Raw genomic sequence first — 26260 nt, 5'->3', positions numbered from 1 at the left:
TCTTTTGTTCCCCTGTATTTTTTTTATTATTTATTAATTCTCTCTCACTCACTCATCTTCTACCGCTTATCCGAACTACCTCGGGTCACGGGGAGCCTGTGCCTATCTCAGGCGTCATCGGGCATCAAGGCAGGATACACCCTGGACGGAGTGCCAACCCATCGCAGGGCACACACACACACATTCACTCACGCAATCACACACTACAGACAATTTTCCAGAGATGCCAATCAACCTACCATGCATGTCTTTGGACCGGGGGAGGAAACCGGAGTACCCGGAGGAAACCCCCGAGTCACGGGGAGAACATGCAAACTCCACACACACAAGGCAGAGGCGGGAATCGAACCCCCAACCCATGTGACATGAACCTGCTAACCTCTAAGCCCCCCCGTGCCCCCCTTATTTATTAATTACTCAGCTTTTTTTGTACTTATATTTTTCTTTGCTTTATACAAAATACATTCAAACAAGTGATGTTAGCTACAGTAGCATCCTCTAAGCCTCTCAGTCAATCTTTTATTAACGCTCACCTGACATCAGGAGCGTACTGAAACACAGGAAGTGCTTCTGTGTGTGTTTTTATGAGGGTTGTTTATATCAGTAATCACTGAGATGAAGATAAGCAATATGGGGTCATTTCAAAGTAACAGTATTGTTCTAAAAGCCTTTCGGTTTCTAAATAGTGAACTGAAACCTGAAGGTTAAACAAGTATAGCGAGGACGATGGAGGTTGTTATGGACTCGACCTCAACCAAAATCAAGCACTTTCAAGAGACAAACACATCCAATAACTGATTAGACGAGCCGCTGGCAGGCAGCCCTAAGGCTTCTGATGTCGGAGACGTTAATCTCTCTCTGCGCCCGTCAGAAATCGGGGAAACGCGTTTTGATCGATGAGGGCCAAACGTGCACTGACAGTGTTGTGACACGGCTCCTGATCTGACTCTGAAGCAGGAACATGACTAAATCATTACAGCTTTCCTTTGATGGATTTTTTTTTTCTTCTAGAGGCGTGACCGGCATTCGAGAGGCGAGGCTTGTTGTTTTATTTATCTTCAGATGCTGAGGGCACAAGCTTCACACCTCAGTGGGTGCAGGAATCTTTCAAGAGCTGCACATGATCAAGAATCAGTTAGCACTGTGTCTCTGTGTGTATTTGGGCTTTTAGCCGGTTTGATTGCATCGTGCAAGTTTTTAGAACAATAAAATTAAAAAAAAAAAAAAAAAAAAGCCTTCGTAAACCCGAGAGCTGATATAGTTGTTAGAACACCGCCGAGACTCACTCTTGTCTGAGCTCTTTATGTAATCAAGCAGATGAGGTGTTCACCAGGTGTCGTCTGCTTTTGATTACAGCCTGAGTGAATAGCACTGGAATGCCAATAAATGGCAACGTCTCGACGAATCCTCGACATGAATATGAACAAATCTGACACAAAAGAAATTGCCATTTATATTAGCTACTGGCAAAAAAATGAACACAATGGATCATACACCTTTTCACAGCCTTGATTTATAGATCGTCTGGCTGCTATCCACTCCATCATTCACATAATACTGCATACGGGCAACTTTTAAATTAAAAACGCTGACAGACTGCAGTTTTCAGTGTGTCGTTTCAAATACAGGGCGCTGGAGCACTGAGCTAAAGCGACATCCTCCGATATATATACTAATAAATTTCATAAATGAAGTAATAAATGCGGAGAGACTTTTCGCACAGATGACACATATCAGCTGTACGTGGCAAGACAAAAAATTTGAAGCCAGGTCTTCTACAGAAAAAAGTCAATTCTGACTAGTCAAGTCAAGTCAAGAAGCTTTTATTGTAATTTACGCAGTACGTAGTGAAATGAGACGACGTTTATCCAGGACCGTGGTGCTACGTAGAACAAAGACAGAGCTACGTAGAACACAGAGCTAAAGAATAATTCTCAATTCTGATTGGACAGACTGTGTTCATTAGTATAACAGTAGCTCGGACATTAGTTCTGGCTTAGGTTTGGGTTTCTTTCTGATGATCAGACGGGATGTACTTATTTCCAGGGATTTCAGAAGAGCGTAACAGATATTGTGTCATCGGGTAGGCGTGGCCTATTTGATAATCTAACCCTAACCCTAACCCTAACCGTAGTTTTTGGTTGTGTATTTGTTTTCGAAAATAGCTTGATTGTAAGATAATAAAGCATAATAGATATAAAATATAAGATCTACCTGTATGACTGTTTTGTCCTTCATTATCCATCGTAGATACACTTTTTTTTGAAAGAGGGCGTTTTTACAAGAAAAAGCTTAGTGGTTAGCACGTTCGCCTCACACCTCCAGGGTTGGGGGTTTGATTCCCGCCTCCGCCTTGTGTGTGTGGAGTTTGCATGTTCTCCCCGTTTACTCCGGTTTCCTCCCCCAGTCCAAAGACATGCATGGTAGGTTGATTGGCATCTCTGGAAAATTGTCCGTAGTGCGTGAGTGAATGAGAGTGTGTGTGTGTGTGCCCTGTGATGGGTTGGCACTCCGACCAGGGTGTATCCTGCCTTGTTACCCGATGACACCTGAGATAGGCACAGGCTCCCCGTGACCCGAGGTAGTTCGGATAAGCGGTAGAAAATGAATGAATGAATGAATTTTGTAATTGTTGTGATTTGTAAATATATATATATATATATATATAAAATATTCTGAATATTCTGACAAGAGGTTGCATACGTAATCATGGCTTGTCGTCTTTGACCTTTCTTGATGCACAAAGCACAGCCTTCTCGACACTCTCAGCTAATGACACACGTATCCAATCCATCTGAAGCTGGTCTGAAGCCCATAATGACACAACTCTTGTGAGACAAGCATTGTGCGTCTCCCATCTGATCCCCTCTCCTCCAGTTTCTGAGAGTTAAATTAAATAGCTGTCTATTGATCGCAAGCTTCTTAATGGGGTTTTGCTCAGAAAAGAAAAAAACAATGACATCCTTCTTCCCATCTATGAAAAACATGTTTCTGATGATGATTCAGGAAAAATAAAATAACATTTTTTTTTTTTGGCTTAACCAAAAACTGCTGTGTCATTTTCAATGAGGAGGAAAATAAAGACTTAAATGGCTGGTGGGATGAACGGTGTGAGTTACAGAGGAGCTTCAGGATTTCATTGGAACGTATTGGGTAATAAGCCTGGTGGCACCATGAGACTCGCTCAATGGCAAAGACAAAAGCAGTGCTGAAATATGACCCAGTCAATGGCCGAGAAGCTCAGCAGTAGCCAAGCCAGGGAGCAAAACACAAGCAGCAGTGTAGCAGTGTGCAAATTGAGCACAATGCTGAGAAATGATGCCAATGTACAGCCAGCCAGTCGGCAATTCTATCCCTGTGGTCTTTGTTCCATTTCGTATCCAAGCTGTTAAAGCCTTTGCAAGCTAAACACGTTCAAAACACGCCGTAGGCATACACTACATGGTCAGGAGTACTGAATGTGGACACGATATGATATGACCACGATACCCATATGTGTTTGGTGAACATCAGCATTAATATGGGGTTTGTATGCTGGAAGGTTTGGTGTTCCAGTTCCAGTGAAGGGAAATCGTAATGGTCCACATGCAAAAGACAATCATATACCTCACATTTTGTGACAAGAGGCTCTGAATCCACTGCAATCAAAATAGATAAAGATTTGAATGTGAATAAATTAATTAATTAATTTATTACAGGGGACACGGTGTCTTAGTGGTTAGCACGTTCGCCTCACACCTCCAGGGTTGGGGGTTCGATTCCCACCTCCACCTTGTGTGTGTGGAGTGTGTGTGCATTTTCACCCCGTGCCTCGGGGGTTTCCTCCGGGTACTCCGGTTTCCTCCCCGGTCCAAAGACATGCATGGTAGGTTGATTGGCATCTCTGGAAAATTGTCCGTAGTGTGTGATTGTGTGAGTGAATGAGAGTGTGTGTGTGCCCTGCGATGGGTTGGCACTCCGTCCAGGGTGTATCCTGCCTTGATGCCCGATGACGCCTGAGATAGGCACAGGCTATGCGGTAAAAGCGGTAGAAAATGAGTGAGTGAGAGAGAGAGTAATTTATTACGGAGTTGCGTCCAGAGAAAGCCAAATCTGAATCTGGCTAGCATCGATATTTCTGCTCCACATGTTCTGTTCTCTTTAACCAGCTTTTGTTGTGGTCTGATAGATTTGCATCACTGGCACTGTGGACATGTAGTAGTGAAGACGAGCAAAACTGTCTCTGACACTACATTGACTTAATGTGGCACAGGGGTGAAAAACTTATTAGCTACAACAATGGGCAAATACTGGGTTTCCTGAAAGGATAAGTTAAAATAGTAGCTAGCATAATATATTATTTTATGACAGACTTGTTAGCTAGTTTTCGATGTGTCGTCATGTTTAGGCGCCAAAAAGTAAGCAAGATGCTGGCCAAGGTTTTACCGATGAGATATTGTGTTCTGTCTATATCTCTCTATACTGTATGTTTAACCACTGTGTACCAAGTGAAAACTGATGTTTTGCTAAAGTCAATATTGAGTATGGATTTTTATGTCTTCTTCACAGAAGAACTACATAAATAAAATAAATAAATAATAGATTGGAATAAAAATCTGTTCCCAGGTGACAGGGCTGCTGATTTGTTATTCCCTACCTACCTTCCCTGGTGTTTAAATTCTTTCCTCTTCGGCAAATGCTATATCCTGGTCAGGACCATAGAGAATCCGAAGCCTTTCCTGAAACATTAAGCAAATGAGGCAGGAAATTCATCCTGCATGGAACACCAGTACAACATAGACCACCATGGATGTCCATCCATCCATGTACACCGGGGTACATAAAAATAGCCAATTTACCTACTAGCATTTTTTTCTTTTGGATATGAGATTAAGCCCAAGTCCACACTAACAATAAGCTGAGGTCAGGCTTAAACTTTGGTGCAAGGAGACATCAAAGCCCTTTGATCGTAGTACTTGAGCTCCAGAGCAGCCATACTGTAGATCCAGAGTCTGTGGAGGTGATTATGTACAGTATGATGGCATGATGAACAGCCTGATTCATATACACCTAGTTGTATGGTGACATCATGTTCTGCTCACCATCCTTAACTAATAATGCAGACACTCTGAACTGACAGACAGCACTGAGTCTGACGGGAAACACAGACGTTTCCAACATGCCACTCTGTCTTTCACTGCCAACCTGTCAGGATCCCATGCTGTGGTTCAGTTTCACCCCCCACTCCTCTCTCTATCTCTCTCTCTCTCTCTCTCTCGACCCTGAGACTTCTCGTCTAAGCAGGTGCTATCTGGTTTCAGCTCCCCGAGGTAATTCACGTTTGTTCTAGGCACGACTGCTGTAGTGCTGCATTATCCTGACAACCGCAGGCTCCTGGGGTACAGAACTTTCCACCTCTTCCTCTTTCCTGATGCTCTCTCACCAAAAGATGGATCCAACACTCCCCTCGTGTACGAAAAAGATCCTTTATACTGTTTCATCAGCTCCGGATCAATGCAAGACAGATAATACCTACAAATAGTTTCATTTATCAATGTCGGAAAGAAGAGCAGTGTGAGAACTAGTAAGTGGAATGAATGCAAGGGATGGGTATCGAGCCAAACCTCCGTTTGCAAAGCCTCTGTGTCAGTGACGGGTATTCTTGCACCTCAGAAGCCAGGCATAGAAACTGACATATGGATGTGTGGTTTGAGCTTTGCTCTTCTCTGTCAACGGCCTCGGTTTTCACTGTCACTGAGCACTGAGCACTAAAACAAGAGTGAATTATTCAAAAGTGCTGCACTGCCGTGCCAAGCCGTTCATAAGCTCATTCCAGTGCGCTGCACTCATGCACACAAAAACTGAACAAAAAGTCAAACGACATCTAAATGCCAGAACTCTAACAATGATTTTCTTTCTGAGCATACTTTCCTGATGCAGATCTCTGCCCTTTTGCTCCAGTGGCTATATCAGGAATATTTTATAACATATTCTTCGGAGGAGGTAAACAATCTAGACCTGGGGTTCTCATACTTCCCGACCCTCTTCAAAAAAAAATATAAATAAATACAATAAAATAAACAATGTTTACCGTGATTATCCAACTATTAAATATTAGGTAGCATGTAACACTGAATTTATTTATTAGAGCCATTAAAGCTTTCTATGCCTGAACTCTTCACCCAAAGAACATTCATTCATTCATCTTCTACCGCTTATCCGAACTACCTCGGGTCACAGGGAGCCTGTGCCTATCTCAGGCGTCATCGGGCATCAAGGCAGGATCCACCCTGGACGGAGTGCCAACACATCGCAGGGCACACACACTCTCATTCACTCACACAATCATACACTACGGACAATTTTCCAGACATGCCAATCAACCTACCATGCATGTCTTTGGACCGGGGGAGGAAACCGGAGTACCCGGAGGAAATCCCCGAGGCACGGGGAGAACATGCAAACTCCACGCACACAAGGCGGAGGCGGGAATCGAACCCCGACCCTGGAGGTGTGAGGAGAACGTGCTAACCGCTAAGCCACCGTGCCCCCCCCCCACCGCAAAAAAGAACATGAAGTTCAAATTATTTGATTCATTCTATCTTTACCAATTTTATTAAAACTGCAGTCTGATTTAAGGTGACAATTCTTCTTTTTTGTAACTTATTGACACTTTGGATTAAACTCATTCAATTTAACTGATTAGTCAATTAGACTTAAAACTATAATAACCAAATCAAACAGCTTTAATTGTGTTTGATTGTAATCACGGTTTAATTATTAATTAAATTGGAGATCCCTAGAGCAGTCATTAATTTGACTGGAAATGCAATAAAATACACACATCCGTCATCATTTCTGCCCCAGGCTTGCTTTGACTGGTTCAGAGAGACAGATAAAGAATATGTGAGAGAGAGAGAGAGAGAGAGAGAGAGAGAGAGAGAGAGAGAGAGAGAGAGAGAGAGAGAGTGTGTGTATTTGCAGCTTCTTAACTAGATTAGATAACACCGAGTATTTACTCGGTGTTATCTAATCTAGTTAAGAAGCTGCAAATGATCAAATTAAATTATCTTCAATATTGAATCCTTAAAAATAATTCAGTTAATTAAAAAATTGTGATGAGGTAAAGAAGAAGAATCTTCCAGCTGAAAAGTATAAAAGCACAAAATGGCGTCACTAAGCTAACATTAACTAGCTGAATGACTCATTGAGTCATTTGGGGACGTAGCAGTAGTAATAAAATTAGTAGTAATAGTAATAACAGTACTAATATTAGTGGTAATATTGGCAGTAACAGTAGTAGTGGTAACAATAGCAGCAATATTACTAGTAGCGGTGTTAGCAATAGGCATTATCTGTAGCGGTAGTATTGTTGTAGAGAGAACATGCTGTCTGTAAAATGTTTCTTTTTCTACCTTAGCTAGCTATATTCATTTGACCATAGAATAATTCCTTTCTCTAGCTTTCCCTGAGAAGACTGAATACAGACGTTTTGTCAGGACTCAGTCCGGACTTTGACCACATGCTTTTGTTTATGTTTTGTCACGTGTCTGCAACACCCTTGTCTCTTCCTCCCCCCTGTTCCTACACCTGTTCTTCATGTGTTTAATTGTGATTAGTATTTAGTCAAGCCACGTTGCCTTAATAAGCAGCGCGGAATCCTCTGTCATCGTGTCGTTGTCCTGTCGTCTTTTGTCTAGTCTGTCCCAGGTTTGATGTTTTTTAAGTTATTACAGTAAATCTGTTTATTTTATGCTATTCTGCATTTGGGTCTGTTTTATCCCCCCTCGTTGCTGACACGTTTTGTGTTTTGACCAGCTCTTTAGTCTGGATAGACATGTTTGAAAAAAAAGAAAAAAAAATTAAGAAAATGAAGTCTTATTCAGGGGGGCACGGTGGCTTACGGTTGGCACTCCGTCCAGGGTGTATCCTGCCTTGATGCCCGATGACGCCTGAGATAGGCACAGGCTCCCCGTGACCAGAGGTAGTTCGGATAAGCGGTAGAAAATGAATGAATGAATGAATGAATGAATGAATGAATGAATGAAGTCTTACTCACGTAACACATCAACTTCTTGAAATGTATACGTTGGCCTCCTGAATGCTTAAAAGTTACTAATAATGGATGTGAGTCTATTAGCAGAAGAAGCACAATTAATTCAATCATAAGAACATAATCCCTAAGTGGCATTGAAGGGGATATTAACAGAAACATCAGCTACAAATATAAAGATGCTTTAAGTTAAAATATGCCACAATGAAATGTGCAGTTTCTAGAAATAAATAAAAGAGCAGATGTTACACTGTAATCTCTTATATTAGTTGAATATTAAACAAATGTTTTACAATCATTTGGGCTGGAGACATAACTCCAAACCTTATTTAAAAATGTATATTGGTCATAACTAATCCTGTCAGAATAGGGCTATTGGTTTATAACTGTACACTAGGTTTCAGTTGTGTAGTTGTTTTTATATGAACCGTTCAGGTTCTTCGCTCTTCTCTGTCGTTACTCTTGCTAGCTCCCTTAGTCAGCCGTGGATGACAGTGCTTTTTATTTAATCTTTTAAAATGACTCACACACACCCCATGTGACAGCTAACTCCATCCGATGATCTGTGCTGGATAGTAGTTGTAGCACATGTGGGTTTTGTTCTTTTCCTTTATGGCAGAAATAACAGTTTAACTAGTGTATTGATCTCTGAGAGCAAAGGGGGTTTGGGGTTTCTCTCCAAGAAAAAAATGGGGGTTAAGATCTGACAGGGCCTCGAGGAAATTCCCGAGTGCCAATTCTGGCAGCTTGAACACTGACTGACTGAAAATACAGACGTGCTTTTTGCTGGCTGATGTGTGCCTGGAGAGTGTAATGATATATGCTGGTAATGTTAGCCATCCTCCAAACAGATGGAGAAACTGGGAAATGTTCTACATTTTACAGATGCATGGTACAGACTCAAGGCCAAACCTGCATTTTATGTGGGTTTATTTTCAAGTTTTGAAATTTTCAAGTTTTATGAATCAGTATCTCTCACACAATTCAAACTTTTGGGGCTTTCAGTGTCCATGAAGTTGTGTGTGTGTGTGTGTGTGTGTGTGTGTGTGTGTGTGTGGGTGTGTGTGTGTGTGCTAAATTGCAAAAATATCATTGACATCAGCAGCATGAAATCTATTCAGTAGCATCAAAGAGCAACATTTCCATCTAGTTACAGGAAAGGAGGTAGTTTTATCACATTCATAGCTGCTGATAAATCCCATGCTGGAGAGATTTCTTTAAAATAACATGTCCCAGTTTGATGCTGTTTGAAATCGCAATTGGTTTGCGCGTATGTCTCAGTGGGAGCTCTCATCTGGTATGAGTCTTTCCCCAACACTGAAAAAAAGATCCACTCTGTGACTAAAATACGTTCAAGAATGGATTTACAAACGTGGACGTATTTGAATGTGAAATATATTTTCACCACCAAAGCAAAAATCCAACAACCAGACGTGTCTATTAGCTCCAGTTTAGCTCTAGGTGGTTGTCACAGTGACTGTTTTCGGTTAGCATGCTAACTATCACGGTCACGTGACCTTTTCACCATCAGTTCTGAAGTTTATATTCAATTCGATTCAATTTCAATTCTCTGAATTGAATTGACTTTATATTTCTATTTAAATATGTAATTTACTTTACATCTATCCCTATCCCTAATGAGCAATAGGGATGCGAAGGTGGCAAGGAAAACTTCCTGAGGTGATATGAGGAAGAAACCTTGAGAGGTATCAGGCTCAGATATATACTGTAGAGGTGTAAAAATAAACAGAAGATACGACGCTGATGCAAATGTAATGACATATTTTGCTCTGCTACATGAGATTTGGGTAAAAAGTGCTCCAATAAACGCATTATGTAAATCAGAATGACAGAAAAACTTGCAGCACAGAATTAGTTAAATCAATCATGAATTATGGTTAAGCAGAACTCCATGCGATCCCTTCTTAACCTCTGTGTCCTTTATTCGAAGTGAAATTGTCACAGATAGACATCCAGCTAAGCTGCTGAACTTTTGCCCTCAGACAATAAAAATGCCCTTTTTAGCAGGCGTGTACGATAATTATATTTTACTTTATAACAACTAGATGAAGGGGGGCACGGTGGCTTAGTGGTTAGCACGTTCGCCTCACACCTCCAGGGTTGGGGGTTCGATTCCTGCCTCCGCCTTGTGTGTGTGGAGTTTGCATGTTCTAACCGTGCCTCGGGGGTTTCCTCCGGGTACTCTGGTTTCCTCCCCCGGTCCAAAGACATGCATGGTAGGTTGGTTGGCATCTCTGGAAAATTGTCCGTAGTGTGTGATTGTGTGAGTGAATGTGTGTGTGTGTGTGTGTGCCCTGCGATGGGTTGGCACTCCGTCCAGGGTGTATCCTGCCTTGATGCCCGATGACGCCTAGGTAAGGTGAGATAGGTAACAGGCAAGGTAGTTCGGATAAGCGGTAGAAAATGAATGAATGAACAACTAGATGACTAGACTCTTCCCTAGTTATTGTATATCGTTGTGCTAAATCGGCTTTGGAAAAAATCGCTCAGCTTTAAGGTTAAAAGTGAGTCTGCTTGTGAAGAATTATGAAAATATTGAAGCGTATTTATGGAAAATATAAGTACATATATAGCTGTGTCAGCTTCTTCCCACCAGCAGTAAATTTTAAACAGCTAACATTTCTTAGTTGATCAAAATGATGTGATTTTTTTTTTATTGATCCATTACTTTAAACATCTTTAAGGAATCCTGTGTTTAAGTAGAACAGTGAGTATGATTATGAGTGGTGTTATAATAGAGGTGGGAGTGTTTTGGTATGATGTGGTCTTGACAACGACATTTCTTCTTCTTCCAGCTGGTGCTGGTCCTTGTTCGGGTTTGACGCAACGGATCATTTGGTCCTCATATTTTGATTTGGCGCAGGTTTAATGCTGGATTTCTTTCCTGACGCAACCCTCCCATTTTATCCGGGCTTGGGACCAGTACTGAGAGTTAGCTCCTCAATGGCTGGATTTGCTCCCTGGCTGGGAATCGAAACCAGGACACCAAATGAGCACACAAGATCCTGGCACTGGATTACCAGGAGGCTGTCTCGAGAACAACATTTAATGTCCCCAAATTCCCTTCATCCCAGAATTTCTCTGAGACGTGTGAAAGAGAACCTCAACAAACTTTCCGCTTAGAGAGTTCTCGTTAATTCTTTTGCGCAATCTGCAATCGTCCACCTAAAGACCATAGATCCAAATGCAGCTGATGTGTGTGTGTGTGTGTGTGTGTATATATATATATATAGAGTGATTTGTCTTGTGCCAGGAGCAAGTGGCATCCAGAGGGCATCCTTTCCTTCTCCATCATTCAGTGTCATCACACAGAGAGAGAGAGAGACATGTGGAGTGGAGTCGAGAGGCTCTGTGGGTGGAGAAGAGTGTGTGTGTGTGTGTGTGTGTGTGTGTGTGTGTGTGTGTGTGTGTGTGTGTGTGTGTGCGCGTGCACGTACAAGAGAGATTGGAGAGGTCAATGCGGCCTGGCCAGTGTTAATGGGATCAGACGCCAAAGAAACGGGATCTGTCTGCCAGTTAATGTTTAATCCTCTTGCGCCTCGGGCTTCTACCATCTGATAATCCTCTGGCCGCCTGTCTTCATCACTGAGGTGGCGGAGGAAAGCGCCTCCGTAAATATTTAATGGGCTGTAGTGTGCCACTGTTAATCATGTGTGTGTATGTGTGTGCCACCCTCTAGATCCCCCGCCTCCTTCTCCCATGCCACCTTTCCTCCCTCTCTTCGGTCGTCCCTCGTTCCACATCTCTACTGCTTCATTGTGATCCTCCCTCCCTCCTTTGCTTTCTTCTTTGCTTCATGCTTTTCTGACTCTGTGTTTTTTTCCCCCTCTTCGATCTGACACCACTCATAAGCGGATTATTCTTTTCTGTCTCTGTTCGCTGCTTTCCTCGTCTTTATTTGTTCGTCAAGGGCAACAAGTAGATGTACTGTACGAGGTAGAAGACGGTGCGGTTTCTTCGGTCTGACTCCGACTTGCTCTGCTTAATGACTCTGAGCTGGAAGCGAGTGCGATTACAAAGCCAACTGTGTAAAAGTCAAAAGGATACAAATCATGTTTGAATTAATGTCCTGCAGGGGATGAGGGACTCGTACACTGCGAGCTGATTCGAACATGTGTTTCGGGAGTGTGTAACTGGACAGAGCTGTGCGTGGCCGGGTAAGGGTGAAGGAGAGGTTAGGGATTAGGCATACAGTATGCAGATATTACATTTTCATATCACAATAAACGGCTAACATTTTATCACCGTTTATCATCCTATCACTATATAGGGTTTTAAAAAATGAGTACATTACTGAAGCATTAACACTCAGTCAGAGTGACAGTTTTATGACTGATTTTCAAGGAACTCTTCTCTGTTGAATATCATGAGATTGTCTTCTTTGACAAGGACACAGTAAGCACCCTTAGAAAATAGCTGACCTTATCCTGCCCTTGAATGAGACAGGCTTCAAAAATACCCAACATGGCAGGAAGTGTCCTGAATATAAAGAACATTATTTATTTATGTTTTAAGAATCACAGGTTTTACTAACGTGCTGCTGAATTCTTGATTCTGATTGGTCAGCGGGTGTTTTTCCTATAACAGTAGCAGCAGCAGTGACAGTACAGTAGTTACAGCTGTAATTCGAACTACTGGTCAATATTAATGCACTTCTTCTATAGTCACAGGTCATTCATGTCATGACATAATTTAAGTTAAAAGTTAACAGATTTATAAAAATATGTTATTTAATGAAAAATGTAGTGAAGCTTTCTGTAAAGAGGCTAATATTGACAATACTGCAATCTGTCCTTCCTCTCAGGTTAAAAGTTTGGGTGTCATCTTGGATAGCACACTATCTTTTAAAGCTCAAATTAATAATATAACACGGATTGCATACTTCCATTTGCGCAACATTAATCATCTCCGTCCCTTTCTTTCAAATAATAATACTGCAATTCTCATTCACGCACTAGTCACTTCACGTATAGACTACTGCAATGCTCTTCTTAGAGGCATTCCTTCCAAATTGCTGCATAAGCTTCAACTGGTTCAGAATTCTGCAGCTCGTGTTCTCTCTAGAACACCTTATACTGATCACATTTCTCCGGTTCTCCAGCAATTGCATTGGCTTCCAGTAAAATATAGAGTTCAGTTTAAAATCCTGCTACTCACTTATAAGGCACTTCATAATTTTGCACCACAATACCTTACTCAACTTCTCCAGGTTTACACTCCTTCACGTGCACTCATCTTCAATTTCTCTTGTGGTACCTCGGATTCAACTTACTACTATGGGTGCCAGATCTTTTAGTTATGTTGCCCCCCGCCTATGGAATTCTCTTACCCTCGATGTTCGCAATAGCGAGTGCTTGCCTACTTTTAAAACGCGTCTTAAGACTTATCTTTTTATACAGGCTTTCTTATAACATGTTTTATTGAGACTTAAATGCACTTTATATATATATGCTGTTTGTTTAAGTGTTTTGTCTTATGTAATGACCTGTATATTGCTTGTAAGGTGACCTTGGGTGTTCTGAAAGGCGGCATGAAATAAAATGCATTATTATTATTATTATTATTATTATTATTAACATTTATGGAAGGAGTCTCAAGTTTCAGTGATAAAAAAAACTTCCACAACACACAAACTAAGAGAGAATAAAGATAAGTGTAACGTTCACAGACGTACGCCACCCATGGCGGAGATCAAACCCGGATCTCCGACGTAGGCTGAAACGCCCGCATTAGATCTTTAGACTGAAGGAAATGAGAATCAAAACATAACTTACATTTAACAAAACAAAACCTAAACATGAAAACCATAGGTAATAAACAAAACACGACCCGGACATGACGACATTTTAAACGACAGCGTTAACAGATACGGCAACAACAACAATGACTCACAAAAACAAAGAGAACAAGACAGGCATATATAAGGCAACTAATCAAGATAAACAAGTAACAGGTGAGATTATACAGTAGGAACATAGGACAGGGCGTAGGACCACCCACATAGAAACAATAAGGTAGGCGATGATAAAACACCTGACAGCCCCCCTAATGTTGTCCGCCAAGGAACTGTCAGAGCTCCCGACAATAGTTAAGTAAAAGAACAACAGTTTATAGCTCTTATAAACTATATAGCTCTTGATATAAGCCATAGCAGGAACTGACTTGTTTTACAAATGTTCCGCAACATTAAGTAATGTAACTTACACAACTACGAACTGAAAATGTGTTATTTTTCATCCTACCTAATGAAAAAATGTAACTGTCTATAAATTATGATGAGCAGATGAACAGTAACTCTGCTTCAACGGGGCCACATCACACTGCCACATTGCTAAATATTCCCCTAAACCAACACATCATTTTGTGCTTTGCTCCTTACATATCATAAAACTAATTATTGGTACAATTATACGCACCATGTTGCTTTGGGTTTGTGAATTTACAGTTCCACTAATACATACAAAGTGGCGATAAACCCTTTTTTCCTCCTTAAATATGAAATATGTGACCCAGAAATATCATTCTAGTTTCATACAACAAGCATCCAATTATATTAAATTGTTTTCGGTTTTATGCTAATTAGTTATTGTGCTGTAAAAGCTACTCCAATATAAGTGCCAACACAGCACAGTGTGTGTCAGCTTAATGAGATTGTCTAGCTAGCATAAATCTTTCTCTCACAGTAAATGTATCTCTGAAGTTAAGCAAATGATCAGCTAACATCTTATGTGAGTGTTTGTTAATATTATTATTGAGCTTAGTAGTCAGTAAGCTTTTTGTAATTCTTTTTTTATTTCTAGCTTAACAAAGTGCCTACATAGGAAGATTTGCGTATGTTGGCTATAAACAATCAAAGATCCCTGTGGTAAAATTAACATTAGCTAACAGCTAACTGACAAAGTGATAAACTATATTTAGCTAGCTAAACAAGACACTAACTATTAAAATAAAAATTTTATATATATATATATATATATATATTGTGTGCTTGTGTGCGTGCGTGTGTGTGTGTGTGTGTGTGTGTGTGTGTGTGTGTGTGTGTGTGTGTGTGTTTCTCACTATAATTCCAAAATCTCTAAGGTAAAATCAAACACACGAGCTAATTACTATGCTTATAAACAATATTCTACAGGCTTCTATATTCTACAGGCTAGCTATCTAGCTAAATGAGGTAATAAATATTAACCTTTTGCATCCTTATCCTTAGTGATTTTCTTTCATTTTCTGACTGAGCGAATTCAAACGTAGCACAGTATTTGTAGATGAGATGAATAAGCTTGTGTAAGTACAACATCTCTAAGGTAAAATAAAAATGAACTAACTGCTTATAAGCTAACACTGGGATTTTGTACTCCTCGTTCAGGTCTTAACTTACATTTTCTGGTGTAAAATATGAAATAACTCTGTGTTTGTTTTGTGAGCTGAAGGATCTCGTGTATATTGTCAGTGAAATATTTTTTACAGTAGCTCCAACATGTCTAAATCTAATAAAGATAAAATCATAATATATGAGCTGTTCATCACCTGAACTAGGTAACTAACCTAACAGTAACTAGCTTGTTAAATGTGGTAATAAATGTTTACTTACCTTAAACATCCCTCCAGATTTTTGTATCCTGTTTTTATTTCTTTTCAATGTCTTTTTCAGTTCTCACATATTGTGTGAGAAAACATTCCATCATAACCTTGTGTTTGTCAGCTGAATTGTGTATATATTCTATATAAATATTTCACACAGTAACTCTAACATCTCTGAGGTAAAATAAAATATTTAGCAGCTAACCACTTAGCTAATAAACAACATTAGTCTGGCCTCGAAGTAGCTAGCTAGATATATTGGGTAATAAATATTAATTTACCGTACAGGTTTCTCTGGATTTCTGTCTGTGTAAAATGGTAACAGTACTGTATAATTATATTAATCTCTGTATCTTTATAAAGTGTTTAAGATAATAAATTATAGTTTGTCATGAAATTGATTTTCTCACTGTAATTGTATGCGATGTGTTAATAAAGTAAAATATGCTGTATATTAGAAAGTAAGAAGTGTGCTATTTACTGATTCTAGAATATTATATATTTTATTGAATATATATATATATATATATATATATATATATATATATATATATATATATATATTTTTTTTTTTTTTTTTTTTTTTTTTTTTTTCAATTAAATAACATATAGAATAATGTTTCTTAGATTACCTGTAAATCTATTAAATCACTTGGAATACATCTAGAAATTTTTACCTTTACCCATTTTGTCATATAGTCAGGAAAATTTCTAGGGACTATTTTTGTGACCGAGCTGAATGTCCACCGAATGTTCCAAGAGTTAAGGAAGGTCGGGAATTGTCTAGAGAGAAAATGTGTTGTAGTTTGGAAAGAAAGTTAAAAAGCAACAGCTTGTCCATGAGAGTGGCGTCTCTCCGCTGATTGAATCCTCGAGCCCAAATGTGATAGCAGCCAGCACAAAACTGCAAGGTTATATCAATTTTGATGGAGCGGGTGTACAGTCATAAAGTGTCTCTCGAATATCACCCACCCACTCTTACCTCCTTCTGCTACTCTGTGCATTCCCTTTATTCCTTTTTGCACCTCTGTTTTGCTATCTCATCTCTCTCACTCACTCTCTCATCTCTCACTATATTACCCATTCGTTTCTCGTCACTCCCTGCTCTCTCCCTCCCTCATACTCACATCTCTGTTTCTCACTCACACACCCTTGGTGTATTATTAATGCTGAAGGGTGGCGGCTGTGCACCATGAGGCTCCCAGGTGTTTTCACACCCTGTCTGTGATCCTTAGCAGCTGAGGGCTGCGTCTGACAGCAGGATGTGAGGCGGTGGATCTTGTAATGCAGCTTCCTCTATAAACTCACCTGCACTGTCTCTATACAACCAACTTGCACTGAATTCCAAACCTTTATACTACACACAAACACCCAACCAATAAAGTCAAGGAGGCATCTCTAATCATATGTCAGTCTTGTCAAATCCAGAAAGGTCCATGTTTTGAACAACTATTCAGGAATTCTAGCCTCGACAGCTAGCTATAGGGAACTTCTATTAGAAATTGCTGACTGAATATTTACACAGAATGTTTATGTTGAGTTTACAGGATAAACAAAAAAGTACTCTGACTGCCTGCATTTCTTCTTTGAATGCATTTTTTTCAGGCGTATCTTATAGACAAATAACGGCCCCCAAACAAGGCTATAACAAGCTGGTGACATTAGTTCAAAAGATTGAAAGGGAAAGTTACATGTATTTAGACTCAGGTCATACACAACGCTTCTTTGGTGTGTTGTTAAGATAATGTAAATCACATGTGTAGTTCATTTTATTTTTTTTTAGGTCCATCTCTCAAATATATGAACAAACCACTAAGCTTATGAACCGTGTTAGCCAGGTAGCACAGTAGCTAGATAGCTGAATGAACTTTTTGCATTTTTATTAGTGATTGTGAATCATTTCTTACATATTATTAGTGAGTAAAATTCTCTATCATAGCACTGTCTTTGTCACCTGAAGAAGCTTGTGTAACTAGAACATCTCTGAGGTAAAATAAAAATATATGAGCTAAGTGCTAATTCCCAAGCTCATTAATAAACTTTAAATGGCAAGCTAACAGTTAAACAAGGCAATAAACTTTAACTTACCTCATAATTCATCATGCCCTTCTGGATTTCTGTATTCCATTCTCTCTTCCATTTTCCCTAAAAAAAGAAATTTACAGCAGTTTCACCTGCAGATTGCTGGATATCATTTAAGTACTAAGTCCTTGCTCGTACAGAAAACAGCCCATAGAGAATAAGCATTGCATTTCCAATAAAACTCTGTGTTTATCCAGAGTGTGTACCATTAACACCATGTTAATACTCTATAATTGAAAGTATTAATGTTCAATAAGATATGCATATTTGCTTATGCATACCATTCTGGATTAAACCCTGTGCATGCAAAAATGCACCCTGTGTGATATACTAACTAAAATAGTGCATTAAGCCAGACACTGAACAGGGAATTGAGCATATATTAAAACCAGAGGTGCCAATTGAGTTGTGAAAATGGGAATTGAGTAGGAAATAGGGGATACCAACCCACTAACCCCCTCCCAGTCATTCCATTTACGACTTTCCCTGTGTTGTTTTGGGGTTTTAGCTTACGTACACATCATCTATTTAATGGCTGTGTGTGTGTGTGTGTGTGTGTGTGTGTGTGTATTCCCCAGGTTTCCCGGCATTTGTGAGTGTATGAGTGTGCAAGGGGAAGCACTGAATTGAATTAACCTCAATACGCAACGTCAATGAACTGCTGTTGTTCCACATGGGCGAGAGAAAGTAGCTGCTGCTGCAATAAACACACACGCGCACACTTAGTACATCAAGCACTCGTCTATTGCTCTCACAGACACAGGCATAGAGTGCCGCAGTCGCTGGCACAGTATTAGCTGCCGTCACTAATGTGATTAGACCTTTCAGCTGGAGACTTTCAGACAGGAGAGAGAAAGAGAAGAGCAGAGAAGAGAGGAGAGAGCTAATGTTCCGCTCTAGTGGTTTAAAGGTTGTGGGATCAAATCCCACAGATTTGCCACTGCTAGGTCCTTGAGCAATACATTGCTCTGAGCAATAGTTTTAACCCTTAGCTGCTCGACTCTTTGTTTGGACTAGATTTAGCTTGTTCTGGAATAAAATTGTCTACCAGATTAATTCTACAAATCTACAAGTCTACTCTTTTATACAGTACTCAAACTGAATAAATGCTCTGTCTTGTGTATTTCAATTCTCTGTCTTTTCCCATTCTCGTTGCTTTACTCTATTTGGATGTGACACTGTCTCAAGTTGCTTTTTCTTTTCATTAGACTCGGGCTATTTGCTGTCTCTCGTCCATGCACTAATTAAAAAAAAAAAGCCAAGCAGCCGGACGTAGACGAGGCACTGCTCAGAAATTTTTTGCCTCATTCTCTTGACGAATTGTCGCTTTGCTGCCTTCTGCGCTAAAAGACATAAAATCTCCTCAAGCCTCTATTTTTTTCTTCATAAGACAGCGCATATTAAACCTTGAAGGCAGGAACTGCCAAATATTGACTGGAAGATATTAAAGATGGCAGGGATTTGGTGAAGAAGTGAGGCCACACTGCCACTAACCTGGAATTGTTGACAAGAGAGTGTGATGTGGCCTGACTAGAAAAGCAGAGTTGCTTTTAGCATCATGAAGTTTTTTATTTTGTTGTAACTGTATTACCAAAGTAGGTTTGATGTATACAAAGGGTTGGTTTGCAGGTTACAGGTTGTGTGTGTGTGTGTGTGTGTGTGTGTGTGTGTGTGTGTGTGTGTGTGTGTGTGTGTGTGTGTGTGTGTGTGTGTGAGTAATTGTACCTGACCTCATGTCTATCCAATGCGACAATATGTTATTTGTATGCAGTGACTTTGCGAGTGTGACCGCCCTAGTGTGTATGTGTGTGTGTGATATTGCATCCCTCGTGCGGCCAGGCCTGTCCCTTCATTTCACGCTCTGCCGCCTCTGTGTGAATCCTCTTCCCACGGCTCATTATCGGGCCTCTTTGGCGGGTGCGCAGCCGACCCGTACGCCCAATCATTATTCAAATACATGGAGGCCTGGCGCACACTCCCCTGCTTGTGTACTCATTACTCTGTTCTCAGAAATAACTAAGTAAACTTCCAAGAAAATTGGCTCCATGACGTTGTGGTAGCCATGTCGTGCTTGAATAACAGAATTATGTTAAACACCTTCTTCCTGTCTTTCTTGCTTTTCTTGACAGGACCCAGCAGTGTCCAGGCGGTGGAGTTTGGTTATTTCCCTGACAACATTACAGTGCTGGAAGGGCAGAGCGTCATTTTGAGGTAATTCTCTGTCTATGCACCTACAATATACACACAAATACACTTATGGGGCTAAATCCAATCCAAAGACCATCATATGATATGATGCACATGGTAATATGTGATGTACACTTAATCATTTATATACATGAATAAAACCACCAATAATTAATTTTTGATTGATATTTAGTGCTGTTTCAGTGTGATAGAACACCACTGGGGCTGCACTTTCTTCACTCTCTTCCAGGCATTTAGGCCACACCTCCTTTACTGAACTGACAGCTACTGAGGCCACACATCTTTCACTGGACTGACAGGCTTTGATGGCACGACTTTTAGAATAGGACTAACAGCTAGCCGTCGGGGGATTGACAGGACCTGATGTCATGCCTGTTTCAATAGGACTGAGAGATAGTGAGGCCACACCTCCTTCACCTTCTGTCTCTCACTGAGGCCCTAAACTCTCTCACATGTCTAACATTAATACCACGCAGCTTTTACTGAAAAGGAAAAACACTAAGGCCACACCTCCTTCACCATAAAGACATACACTCTGGACACACCTCATTCACAATAAAGGCATACACTAAGGCCACACCTACTTCGTTATAAAGACAGATGCTTAGGCCACACCTACTTCGTTATAAAGACAGATGCTTAGGCCACACCCCCTTCACTATAAAAACAGATACTAAGGCCACACCTCCTTTACAATAAAGACAAACACTAAGGCCACATCTGCTTCACTAAAAAAACAGATACTAAGGCCACACCTCCTGCGCTATAAAGACAGATGCTTAGGCCACACCTCGTTCACTATAAAAACAGGTACTAAGGTCACACCTCCTTTACAATAAAAGACACTATGGCCACACCTCCTTCACAGTAAGAAAAACACTTAGGCCACACCTCCTTTGCTCTAAAGACAGATAATAAGGCCACACCTCCTTCACTATAAAGACAGATACTAAGGCCACACCTCCTTCGCTATAAAGACAGATACTAAGGCCACACCTCCTTCACAATAAAGACAGATACTAAGGCCACACCTCTTTTACTATAAAGACAAACACTAAGGCCACACCTCTTTCACTATAAAGACAAACACTAAGGCCACACCTCTTTCACTATAAAGACAAACACTAAGGCCACACCTCTTTCACTATAAAGACAAACACTAAGGCCACACCTCTTTCACTATAAAGATCAACACTAAGGCCACACCTCTTTCACTATAAAGATCAACACTAAGGCCACACCTCTTTCACTATAAAGATCAACACTAAGGCCACACCTCTTTTACTATAAAGACAAACACTAAGGCCACACCTCTTTCACTATAAAGACAAACACTAAGGCCACACCTCCTTCACTATAAAGACACACAGACACACTCATTATGCATCATGGGTACTCTGTATCTGCTGAGATTTTGTGAGTATGCTGCATTACAAAATGAAAAATACACAACTGTATAGTGAAAAAGATTTTAGCGATACTTAATGATACTACTTCTGGATTGTAACACAAATATAATATGTTATTGTACTATCACATTCTTTAGTTTTATTGTTTGTCACATCCCAAACAAAAGAAAGTGACTCAATTTCGAATCATCATCTGACAACCGACATCCTGTACTGTCTGTCAGACGACACTGTAGTTGTGCAGCACGGGGCTCTGTTGTGAGTCTCATCGCTCAGCATTCACAAAACCCCTCACAAGTGTTCTCTTTAGTATTCCACACACACAGAGCACGAGTGAGGGTTGATTTCATACCCATATCATCTGTCGAGTGAAAGTCAAAGTCAACATGAACTGGGACACTGGGATCTCTTGAGGTTTTCAACCTCGACACGTGCCACACTAGAACTCAGCACTGACATCTCGTGGTATAACGCAATCACAACGCAATCATACCGCTTCAAAAATAAGCCTGCGTTGGCAGCAGCTGATTATGTGTGATTATCACCGAGTCACAAGGCTCATCACACATGTATCAACAAAACCAAAATGAAGTTTGCTGTAGGGCAACACTAGTAGAAGTGTTAGGACCAAATTTACATGGAAAAAAGTCCTAATTCTGGCTAGGTGTGTAAATTTATGACATCTTCCTTATTAATAATGTAACAGTGAATACAAAATACAACTCGATGGCTACATACAGTATCTTCATGAAATCTGCATGTATTTGCTAGATTTTCATTCATTCATTCATCTTCTACCACTTATCTGAACTACCTCGGGTCACGGGGATCCTGTGCCTATCTCAGTTGTCATTGGTCTCAGTGGTTAGCACGTTCGCCTCACACCTCCAGGGTTGGGGGTTCGATTCCCGCGTCCGCCTTGTGTGTGTGGAGTTTGCATGTTCTCCCCGTGCCTCGGGGTTTTCCTCCGGGTACTCCGGTTTCCTCCCCGGGTCCAAAGACATGCATGGTAGGTTGATTGGCATCTCTGGAAAATTGTCCGTAGTGTGTGATTGCGTGAGTGAATGAGTGTGTGTGTGCCCTGCGATGGGTTGGCACTCCGTCCAGGGTGTATCCTGCCTCAATGCCCGATGACGCCTGAGATAGGCACAGGCTCCCTGTGACCCGGGGTAGTTCGGATAAGCGGTAGAAAATGAATGCATGAATGAAGCTTCAACGAAATGCTTCAGTATGTGCTGTTACTGGAAAATAATTAACCTCGGTTAATTAATTGGTAAGAGTAACGGCTTTGCGGCAGTTCACTCAAACAATACATTGATTTGTATTGATCTGGAGTGACCCTTGGATCTAACGGGACAAACGGAGCCAAACACACAATTTACTCCAATGGAAAAAAATCAATACAAGAACTTAATCTGCCCTCCTTCACCCCTGAATTATCAGAGAGTTTCTTAATGTTGTCTCTATATTTGAAATAAGTTCAGGACATTGTAAACACCGGCATATCTATTAGAGGTCAACATTAGTAAATACTAGAAACTATACTGACTAAGGATTTGTAACTAGAAAAAAAAATTGGAGAAAATAAGGAACAAGGGAATCTAACAAAAAAAAGAAAGGGAACACAGCTTGAAACAATACAGAAATTGGGTCTAACAAGACCACTAACCGAAGACTGGTGTAGATGGTAATGGGAGCAGAAGTTCAGGATGGAGCTTGAGGAAGGAGTAGATGGGAAGCAGAAAGCAGTGAGCAGGACAAGGAAAGCGACACCGAGACACTCTCTGAGACACAACTGTCACCTTAACCCGGGCTAGAAACGACTGAATTTCAAATCATTATTAAATGTTTAAGATGATGTTAAATGATCAGCAGATACAGGATTAATATGAGATAAAGAATTTACAAAGAATAATTACAATCAGCAGAAACACATTTTAATCTTCTTGCAGGTGTAAGATCGATGAGGAGGTGACCCACAAGGCCTGGCTGAACCGCTCTAACATCCTGTTCACGGGGAATGAGAAGTGGTCTCTGGACACGCGAGTGTCGATGGCTAACAACAACGAAAGCGATTTCTCCATCCAGATTGAGCGGGTGGCGGTGGCCGATGAGGGTCCGTACACGTGCAGCTTTCAGGCGCGAACCAAGCCACGCACTGCACACGTCTACCTCATCGTCCAAGGTCAGGCTGCATTCTTTCATTCATTTATTATATTTGTTTGCTTGTCACTTATCTACTTAGAAACCATCTGTTTATTTTTGTCATACAGTATGCTCTGTCAAACTTGTAGCCATATTGTTGTCTAGGTCATCCTGGTCCTTCCAAAGTATAATATGTGGGAATATATTACCACTATTTATGTCAATGAAATCAGACTCTTTAGTATTCCAGCACGCGCTTGCAGCACAAATCAGGTTTGACCCATTACCAAGATCTGAGTGGAAATCGAATCCCACAGTCAACCAATTCGGTTCTAGTTTTAATCACAGTGTACGTAATTCTGAGACTGAAAATACAGTCAATCAGCATTGCATACAGTATATTATCCTGCTGTATGTTAAGCTTGAATTTGTGAATTTAGCATTCATAGTTATATCATTAGAGGGCACAGTGGCTTAGTTTTTAGCACGTTTGCCTCACACCTCCAGGGTTGGGGGTTCGATTCCCGCCTCCACCTTGTGTGTGTGGAGTTTGCATGTTCTCCCCGTGCCTCGGGGGTTTCCTCTGGGTACTCCGGTTTCCTCCCCCGGTCCAAAGACATGCATGGTAGGTTGATTGGCATCTCTGGAAAATTGTCCGTAGTGTGCGATTGCGTGAGTGAATGAGAGTGTGTGCCCTGTGATGGGTTGGCACTCCGTCCAGGGTGTATCCTGCCTTGATGCCCGATGACGCCTGAGATAGGCACAGGCTCCCCGTGACCCGAGGTAGTTTGGATAAGCGGTAGAAAATGAGTGAGAGAGAGAGTTATATCATTACAAATTCACATGGACCGAGTTCATGAGAGAGTCTTAATGAGAACCTATGAAAAGCTTCCACAGATCATTTCAACACTAAATGTTATTTTGCCCGATTTTTACTCCTCAGCTTATCAGCTCCTGGAGCAGTCTATAAGGTTTTGAGTGGAGTTTCTGCTTCAGTCAAGTTTACATACAGGGCCTTAGCTCATATTGACGATCTGTCACATGATTTATGGTGATGGATAGCAGACCCTTAACTCCCCCTAACATGACAGTCATTTATGCAGATCATATTTTCCTCATTGTGTTTCACCGTAACACAAGACGGCCACTTAGGAAAATGAAAAATTGCCCCTAGACCAAAATGGCTCAGGGTGCAACGAAGAGATTGTGGGATTTTCTTTTCCACAATGCTTCCAAGCATCTTCAGCCAACCGATGAGCAAGATGCACCTCCAAATCCCGCTTTCTGCACCGTGTTTGTTTGATACTACGTTGCCCCCAATTTTAAGTCTTTATACGATATCAGAGAGAAAAATAATTACACCCCGAAGTCAGTGCTCCACCAGAGACCCTGCAGCAGTTCCAATTTCTGCTTCATCTTTAAAAGCAGCTTTGGTGTGGCAAAAAAAAAAAAAAATTCTTCTACTAAAGAATGCCTTGCAGGATGAATAGCTTGGCTGTTTTCATTAAAAGAATCTATGATGAGCCATTTAAATTCAAGGGTCATCTGGTTATTGGGCTGCCATTATGTGTGAGCTTTCACAACAGGGGTTTTTGACACAAGACAACAGCTTGTGGCCATCAATTTTGGAAAGAAAGAAGGAAAACAAAGGCATCTAAAGTGGTACTTGACTGACAATATTCAGATCCATGAGGTCAAGGCGGGTTTAAATCAAAGCAATTACAGAATCCACATTGTGAATGAAGATAACCAATTTGTTCTGTCCATGTTTTTTCATGAACTGCTCTGATTTTTGTTTTCACAGTGCCAGCAAGGATAGTCAACACTTCTCAGGATAAATCGGTCAACGAGGGCGACGACGTGAACCTCTTTTGTCTGGCGATCGGTCGACCCGAGCCTACCATCACCTGGAAGGACTTGAAATGTGAGCTGCATCTATTGAAGCCCGGATTTCACGGCCATCTCACAATCATATTACGCGTAATTACAGCCGTATCCAAAACGATAATCATCAGCATCTGTCACCGCGCCCGCCATCACTGTCACCGCGATCAGTGTAACACTAATAATCGTGTTTGTCATTAAGGCCCTATTTATAACTTCCATCCTCATTGATATAAATCACATTCGTAATGGGCAGACGTGATGGAGCGCCTATTAAAACTGTTTAGTTTTTTTTGTTGTTTTTTTTTGGGCAGTAAACATTACTGTCAGTAAACCTGGTTGAGACTCATTAAAAAAAAAACATAAATTCATTCCGGAAAGTTCATCCTCTGGACAGCAACAACTGCCAGGAATCGTAACCAGAACTGCTTCGGCTGTGACATCAGTCTTGAGAGACCGCATTTACACACGTTTAGAACATGAGCGACGAGCGCATAGAGGAAGAGGGTTAGTGGCACACAGCATTAAAAATTCAGAACGGAGATGAAGAGGACCGACACGCCGATAGACACGATGTTTATTAACATTTTTGTTCAGTTTGGTTCACGTTTACGAAAAATCTAAATCAAATCTTCCCCCAAATCTGGGGGAACTGAGACATGTGGGTCAAGTCAGCTATGTAAGTAGATTAGACTATTACAGTTAAAAATTAAAGTAGATACTCCGTAAACAAGAAATGAGCTGTCTTATTAAATTCTACAGAATGTTACAGAACGACATTCAACATTAAATTATAAACTATATATAATTACAAAGTACAATAGATTTTTTAAGCATTTAATCAAATTGTAGATATATGAGGAATAATGCTTCAGGTCATGCCGTTATTAGAAAACAATTC

At 40.7% G+C, this 26260-nt stretch overlaps 1 protein-coding gene across 1 annotated transcript in view; it reads left to right on the top strand.

Moving 5' to 3' along the window:
- Positions 1-26260, top strand: part of iglon5 (IgLON family member 5) — a 153744-nt gene that overhangs the window by 110186 nt on the left and 17298 nt on the right. The window contains exons 2-4 of the mRNA XM_060861770.1: positions 19843-19924; positions 23283-23515; positions 25280-25399. Coding sequence (XP_060717753.1) covers positions 19843-19924; positions 23283-23515; positions 25280-25399 — 435 coding nt within the window. The remainder of the gene's footprint in view (positions 1-19842; positions 19925-23282; positions 23516-25279; positions 25400-26260) is intronic.

This window comes from Tachysurus vachellii, chromosome 25 (assembly GCF_030014155.1).
Source record: "Tachysurus vachellii isolate PV-2020 chromosome 25, HZAU_Pvac_v1, whole genome shotgun sequence".
Lineage (NCBI taxonomy): Eukaryota > Metazoa > Chordata > Actinopteri > Siluriformes > Bagridae > Tachysurus > Tachysurus vachellii.
This window is presented reverse-complemented; position numbering and strand designations above follow the sequence as displayed.